The sequence below is a fragment of the Amaranthus tricolor genome, chromosome 8 (assembly GCF_026212465.1).
Source record: "Amaranthus tricolor cultivar Red isolate AtriRed21 chromosome 8, ASM2621246v1, whole genome shotgun sequence".
Classification (NCBI taxonomy): domain Eukaryota; kingdom Viridiplantae; phylum Streptophyta; class Magnoliopsida; order Caryophyllales; family Amaranthaceae; genus Amaranthus; species Amaranthus tricolor.
Genome location: NC_080054.1, coordinates 24,412,562 through 24,420,694, shown reverse-complemented (window position 1 = coordinate 24,420,694; position 8,133 = coordinate 24,412,562). Strand labels below are relative to the sequence as shown.

Here is an 8,133-nt window from a genome sequence, read left to right as displayed (position 1 = left end):
TTTTCTAGAATAATACCAACATTAATTTATTAACTAATTTACCAAATTTTTTGATCATCTAATCTCCTATAGTTTGATTTTTAACGTGTTAGGTATATTCTAGGAAAACACCCTCAAAATTGATATTATTAATGATTAATCAAAAATTATTATTATTATTATAACAAAATAAGCAAAAATTTCTATTATTTCTAGTAATTTTTCCTTTTGTAAAAAAAAAAAAAAGAGTAAGATCGTCTTTAAAAAAGGAGAGGGTGTAAAATTAGAAATACATTAAAATAAAATGGAAAGTGTTATATGTATTTATTATTATCATTTTGTCAGTTATTAGTAGTTCACCGAATAAATTGGTGAATGTTTCATGAATTTCCCCACAACTCTCTTTACATGGCAATTTTTGGTTAATTCATTGCTGATGAACGTTTCCAAAGTTTACAATTTGGAATATCAACGTAAAAAAACAGCTTTTAGACAAAGAAAAAGTAAGAAAAGAGAAAGAGAAGGAGAAGAACAATGAGAAATGGCGTAAAAATAGTAATATGGTTAATCTGGACAATAAATCTATGGCAATTAGGTATGTCTATATGGCTCAACTTACCTGCATCTGGTACCAAATGTGTCTCTGAAGAAATTCAAACTAACGTCGTCGTTTTGGTCGATTACTATCTCATCTTCGATGATCCCACCTCTTATGAGCCTACTATCTCTGTTAAGGTAATTCTTTTCGTAATTTTGAGTTGTTTTTGAGGGATTTGTATCATTTTTAGGGTTAGGTTTTGAGTATTTGAAGTGTTCTCATTCAATATTCTTGTTTGAATACTATTATACAATTATATGTTCTGTTTCATGTTATTTTAGAATTAGATTGATTCATCTATTATTGTGTTTTGTACTCTTTCAATAGGTTACCGTTCTTATTGTTTATCAATGAATTGATATAATTTTTCGATTGATTTAGAGTGGGATCTGAAGGAATTACTGTAATGAGAATCAGTTTGCAAAAATGTGTTCTAAAGTTGGAAAATAATGTATATTTTGTTAAAACTTTTCAATAATGGGGTTCGACGGAAATTTTGATACAAACGACGGGGAGGGGTTATACTCGGATGTTCACAGTCAGCAATTTAGTGTCAACATTAACAAGGATAATATTGCGTGATCATGCAAGCGAGCCGTTTAATGGTATCGTGTAATTTAATGTATTAAATTAGATGTATCTAACTTGTGCTAATTAGAGGTATACTTTGTATTAGGGGAGCTGGTTGTCACTATGTTGAATGTGTATTTCAGGTTGTTAGAGGTCTTGATCACCCGATATTCACCTGACTTTGTAACTGAATCCGACTTGGCCCGACTTCAAAATTGAAAGAGAATAACTCGGACCCAACAATGGTAGATTAATGGTTAGAAGATGAGTGAAAAACAGAGCATAAACAAGAGACACAACTACAATCAACAAATGTGTTTATGAGGTATCTATCTAATGATACCTCCCCTCAAAAGATGATTTCTTTCATTAATCTATTCAACAATACATTAATGACTAACCAAACACACTTGAGAAATAGCTCTCAAGATAGTGATTTCATTCAGTAATAGAGATCACCTACAATCTAATATAAGAAGAAGAAACTCTCTTGGTTCTCAAACCCTAGCCTTTCTAATGAGTATTAGCCTTACTACACTCTTCTAATGATGTTCTTAGACCCTGTTATATAGTCCCATACTCCCATAACATATTAGAAGCCCTAGGTCGAAGCCCTAAATGCCCCAAGTAAAACAGTCCACGAAACAGAAAGTTGCAGAATTGGGCCCTGTACCCCGCTCGACTGAGCCAGCTTGCTCGACCAGTCGAGCGGGTCTTCCATAGCTTCTAATCTTCTACTGTGTTGCTACCTCGCTCGAGCTAGTCCCCTTTTGTGCCCCTCTCAACATGATGCAAACCTCTACTCCTTAGCAACACATGACCTTTGTTGCCCATCACTCCCTTTAAGTGCACCGAGCACCCTTTACCACCTTCAAGGCTCCATCACTTTGAGTCTTCATGGTGTACCCAATCTTCTCTATTCTCCTCAATGAGATTAGATTCCTCATCATCTTAGGAATGTATCTCACACCCCTAAGCTTCCTCACAATGCCATTGCGCATTTTCAAATGCACCTCACCAATGGCCTCAATCACAACTTCCTCACCACTAGGCAAGGTCACTCTCTCATGCTCACAAGTCATCACCCTTGTAAACAAGCTCTTATCTCCACAAATATGATATGGGTGTACGGAATCAAACACCCAATCACCATCATCATCACACTTGGCCGATAGCACATGACCATCCTCAACATCACTCTTGGTCTTCTTCACAAGACCCTCATCAATGTTTGGAAGCTCACTCTTCTCTACAACCCCTTTCTTTAAAGCTGTTGCCTTTCTCACTTTCTCAAATGGAACTTCCCTTTTCTTCCCTTTGAGCTTCTCTCCATCACCAACCTCCATTGTTGGCTTCATCTTCCTCAAAAGCTTCAAGCTTCTAAGGTCCTTCTTCAACTTGTTGCAAGTGTATTGATTATGGTCTCTCTTGTGGCAATGGAAGCACACTCCATTCCCATACTCAACCCTTACTTTCTTGATTTCGATTTTCCTCTCCTTTGATGGATTTCTCTCGATGACCTTTCCATCTCCCAAAGATGGAGTATCATCAACCTTTCTACCAACCCCCATGGATGGTACTTTTTCAACAATGCTACTACCCCTAGTAGCTCCTTCTAGTTTTTCAACTCTCAATATCAATGACTCTATCATTTTCCTTTGCTCTACCACCATTGTTAATAAGCTTCCTTCTCTCTTGAGAACTCCATTAACAATCTCTCCATCTTTTGAATACCTACTGATTTTCTCTCTCCGAAAGTTTCAACAAACTCTAATGGTTTCAACAAACTATCCAAACACTTCTCAACTTTTACCATCTCTCTTCTACCAATCTCCAAGCCTTCTCTCATTCAATACCCTAAGGAAACACACAAAGCTATGATACCAATTGAAAGAAAACGACTCAGACCCAACAATGGTAGAATAATGGTTAGAAGATGAGTGAAAAACAGAGCATAAACAAGAGACACAACAACAATCAACAAATTTGTTTATGAGGTATCTAATGATACCTCCCCTCAAAAGATGATTACTTTCATTAATCTATTCAACAATACATTAATGACTAACCAAACACACTTGAGAACAAGTTCTCAAGATAGTGATTCCATTCAACAATGGAGATCACCTACAATCTAATACATAGAAGAAGAAACTCTCTTGGTTCTCAAACCCTAGCCTTTCTAATGTGTATTAGCCTTACCACACTCTTCTAATGATGTTCTTAAACTCCTTTATATAGTCCCATAACATATTAGAAGCCCTAGGTCGAAGCCCTAAATGCCCCAAGTAAAACAGTCCACGAAACAGAAAGTCGCAAAATTGGGCCCTGTACCCCGCTCGACCAAGCCAGCCTGCTCAACCAGTCGAGCGGGTCTTCCACAGCTTCTGATCTTCTACTGTGCTGCTGCCTCGTTCGAGCTAGTCCCTTTCTGTGCCTTGCCTCGATCAAGGCACACTCCGAGACCCCTTGGTGCACTCTCTTGCATTGATCAAGCTCTTCCTTGTGCACCACACTCTTATTCTTCGTTGCACCCTTATCACAGCACTCCGAAGACTCTCCACACAAGGGTGATTTGGTGCTTGCTCTAACAAAAATGAAGTTAAAAATTATATAAAATTAATGCGGACAACAGAGCCAATTTTGTACTGACCCGAAACACTTGACCCGAAATCAACCCGATGATCTGAATGAACACCTCTACAGATTGTTTATAAGTTGCTAGATATTACTTGGATTTTTGCTGAATAATTTGAATCTTATTGTTTCAAATGTGTACAAATTGTTATTATAACCTTATGCATTTGTGTCTATATGATAGGTGACATCACCTTTTGGAAACAATATTCATTCTAAGGAGAATGCTACACATGGTCAATTTGCATTTACTACACATGAGACTGGTAACTATTTAGCTTGTTTCTGGGTTGATGGTAACAATCCAAAGAAAGTAGATGTGAGTGTAAATCTTGATTGGAGAACTGGAGTAGCTGCGAAGGATTGGGAATCCGTTGCGAAGAAGGAGAAGATTGAGGTATGTACTTAAATCTGTCGAACTTTCTCTTCCGTTACATCTGTGAAATGCTCATTAAATAACATAATATATCACTTTGTTTAATTAAGAAGTGTCATAAAACATTAAGAAATAATCAGTTGCAGCATTTTAGAAAATCATGCCTACAAGATCAGAAGTGTGATTCTACATCATAAGTTCGTGTCATTTATACTATGTTTGGATGAGAGGAAATGGAGAGGAAGAAAGGGGAGGGAAATGAAGAGATGTCGTTAGCAAAAGGACAGGGGAGGGAAATAGTGAAAAGAGAATTGGAGGGGGAGAAAATTCAAGATTTTTGTAGTGATCTTAGGACACATAAATCAACAGAAATGAATACATGTGGTGATCTTAGATCACACTTAATATAACGGCCTACCAGCTACCATTCAACATACAAACACATTTTAGATTTGAGATAAAATACATGAATATTCTAAAATATCTACGGATTCACTTTAAGCAGTTCAAGATAAAATTTTATTCATATTTTCATTTTTGCTCTTTTAGATTACTAGAACAGTATATAACTGATGTCCATAAACATTAGAGAGAAATGATTGTGTTTTGCCTCAACCTACAACGTAAAAAATGAAATATAGTTGTTGATCAGCTTATCTTGTTGGGGGGGGGGGGGGGGGGGGAGGGAGGGGAATGGCCAGCTGCCAAATCTAATTAGTCAGTTAAAATCTGCTGAACTCTTATTGGATGAGTTATTAGATGATGTTGGCTCCATTTAGATGATAGTCTCTAATCTCTACACAATCGGTTTCCCCACTTCATTCTGATTTGGCAGCTGAAGTGGTATAGCTACTCAATTTAGAACCAACTAAGCCAGTTTCTTCCTAACAATTTCCACAGTTTTCTTATGGACTGCCTGTACTTATTTTCTTCCTGGATTATGAAAGTAGTCCTAACGCCTTGGAGGCTTGGATAATGTTTTATATTTTGTTTCAATTCTTCCCTATCATCCCCTTGCAGCTTCTTGCTCATTAGATAATTTGCCTGTCTACAGGCATTCTTCTTATGTCAAACAGGGAGTTTAACTTATTTGACCAGCATGTTTGTGCATGATTGATCTTGTCATCGTGTGGAAGTGGAGGGAGATGCTTCTTCATCATTTTCAAGCCCCACATCCTCTTTCTTCGTACTAAGTATTTGTCTTCTTCAAATTATCGCACTTTTAAGTTGCTAAAATCCAAAATCATCTTCTTGGTCATCATTTTTTTTCTTTCATGTTGGTCATTGTTGCAAAGTTGTTGCCTCTTTAAATGAGCTACTGCATATCATAAACTTCTCAAGGACAGATGCTCAAATGCTCAAGATGATTTCTCAAATGATCACCATGTTCTAATGTATGTTGTTGCTATTACTATCATCTGAAAAGTCATGGGGAAAAAGCGCTCAAACGAGCACAAAGGGTGATCAAACAAGTAGCTAATTTCTGCAGCATTCAGTCTTTGTCAATTGATTAACTCAACCAAAAGCTTAAGATTTTAGTTGAGTTGGTTCCTTGACGTAATATCAGAAGTCAAACGTCAAAGGTCATGGGTCCAAAATCTCATCAACCCCTCATTTCAAGTGGAATGTTTAGCATCATTTATGAGGAGAGCGTGTTACTTTAGCCCAAATAAATCTCGTGTAAGGGGATAGAGTATATGACAAATCATGGCCTTAACTATAAGGTTAAGCTTTTTGCCGTGTTAGTTCCTTGACAGTTTTCAACTATTGCTAGAAATGACTAAAATAATTCAGCTTTAGAGTGCTCAAACAAGTGGATGGTCCGTCCAAGTTTCTGAACATTCTGCCTATTTTTGTGCTTTTAATGCCCCAAAAGTTTTCTACTGATAGCTAATCAAGTTAACATGAAGTGTGCTCATACGCGAACTATGTCGTGCTGCTTCATTTTCATCAAATCTAATCCTTTCTTCATCAAAACCTTAGGTGAGTCTTACGGCACCTTTATGCAATCCTAATCATTTCCATGCAGCCTGATTGCCTGATCCATCTCTGAAATTATGGCATGCATCCCTAAACTTTCCCCAGAGCCTGAAGAACCAAAAAACTAGGAGAAAGAAGAAACAAAAGAAAAAGGAGGGAAAATGCAATGCATGACAATACGCCTGAATACAATCTAAACTATCAAGGCAACATTATGTACAAACGCATCAAAAACTATGGAGCAAAAAGGGTTTATATGACTACTATTAAGTGCACCTACATTCCTACCATTTGATATCACTTTGTTGTTACCGTGATTGCCACTGCTACCACATTTTTTTCACTATGACAGTCGAAAATAGCAATATCAATAATCATTATATGTTATTATGATTCATCGTATTTCCAAGAGTTTGAGCATACATTTCAAAAGAGTTTATGAGCATATGTAAAATCTCTTTTCTTGCAGGGTATTGAGCTTGAGTTAAGAAAACTTGAAGGAGCAGTGGAAGCTATACATGAAAATCTATTGTATCTCAAAAACAGGTAACATTTCCGGTTTCCTATAAGCATTATTCTAAACTTATGAAAATACTCATGTGAAAGACTGTCTCTTGGTAAGATGACCTCAACAAGGTGCTCATATTCTCATAGTGTTATTAGATATGCTATTTAACCCATGTTATGTTATATATACTTTCTCATAACTTTCATGTCATTCTTTTGTTTATGTATCTACAGGGAAGCTGAAATGAGGACAGTGAGTGAAAAAACAAATACTAGGGTCGCATTGTTCAGCATTATGTCGTTAGCGGTTTGCATCACAGTTTCTACCTCACAATTATTGTACTTAAAGCGTTTTTTTCAAAAGAAAAAGTTAATCTAGATGTTTACAATCTCTTGTTAGATGACAATGAGAGGATCCTGTTTTGATTCTCGACTTCTAAATTACGATTGATTACTTTTTTATATTCTATTTTCTTGCGCTAGATGATGCTTTTTCTCATCTCTTGTTACATAGTCGATCTTTTTGAGTGTTTGTTCGAGGGACGTAAAAAGTGGGACTTGACTTAGATGTCTTTCGGTCCCACGTCTTGTAAGTGCTTGGAGGGACCTGAAAATGAGCCTGCTTGAGAAAATAGTGAAGGAAAGTTTCATGTTCTTCAATCAAAGTATCAAACACTCATTATCTCATCTCATCTATTTAGGATTAACTTAATCTAAGTTTGAGTTCGTGTAAGTTTGAAAACGTTATTTTGACACTAAATTCCTTGGAATTGGTCTTTCTTAATACATCATTTAAGTAATAACATAAATTATTACTAACATCACCTCCACTCTCTACTAGCTCACTACCAAAACCACGTCAATTGCTTAAAAATAAAATAATGACAAAATATATAAACATCCAAATAAAACATAACACATACAGAAATATACTTAAATATTTATGGCATAAAATTTGAAAAATAGAAGGGATAACATACCTTTAAGATTGAAAAATGGAAAGTCCACAAAACATGACTCATAAAGCGATGAAATGTGAAAATTTGAAAAAAATAAGATTATTTAACAACATTATTCAAAAAATAAGCTTCGTTTAAACTTAATTCCCAAAATAAGCGTCCGTGCCTTCAAACCTAGGCTTGGTGTATACTTGCACTTACTAACAGCGAAATGAAAGAAATGGTCAATAATTTTGTCCAGGGTCAAGTCGCTGTTACTAACAGCGACATATCCCTTGACCTGGTTTGACTTTTGTTGATCTTTTTGTATGATTTAAACTAACCGTCGTAAAATTGAAAAATAGTCGTTATGAAGTTGAAAATAGCCGTTGTTATTATGTTCTATAAATAACTCCATCATCTTCCTACTTCATTGTATTCAAAATTGTGTTGAATTTTCGAGAGCATTTTCCCTATTGAATATGACTGTCTGTTTGTTTTCTATTATATTCATACTGCATTCTTGGCGGAATGATTCATCGCCGAAA

General features: G+C 36.0%; 1 protein-coding gene across 1 annotated transcript; it reads left to right on the top strand.

Moving 5' to 3' along the window:
• Positions 1 to 325: 325 nt before the first annotated feature.
• LOC130821413 (transmembrane emp24 domain-containing protein p24delta3-like) lies at positions 326 to 7,333 on the top strand. The gene is made up of 4 exons (XM_057687169.1): positions 326 to 714; positions 3,969 to 4,181; positions 6,610 to 6,686; positions 6,882 to 7,333. Exons 1-4 carry the CDS (start codon positions 514 to 516, stop codon positions 7,024 to 7,026), a joined length of 636 nt encoding a protein of 211 aa, XP_057543152.1. The 5' UTR covers positions 326 to 513; the 3' UTR covers positions 7,027 to 7,333.
• The last annotated feature ends 800 nt before the right edge of the window (positions 7,334 to 8,133 follow it).

Excerpts from the sequence above, each read along its gene's own strand:
- LOC130821413 (XM_057687169.1), top strand. The coding sequence starts at position 514 with ATGAGAAATGGCGTAAAAATAGTAATATGGTTAATCTGGACAATAAAT. Across the intron at positions 715-3,968 it reads AGCCTACTATCTCTGTTAAG|GTGACATCACCTTTTGGAAA; the intron begins GTAATTCTTTTC and ends TCTATATGATAG. Across the intron at positions 6,687-6,881 it reads CTATTGTATCTCAAAAACAG|GGAAGCTGAAATGAGGACAG; the intron begins GTAACATTTCCG and ends ATGTATCTACAG.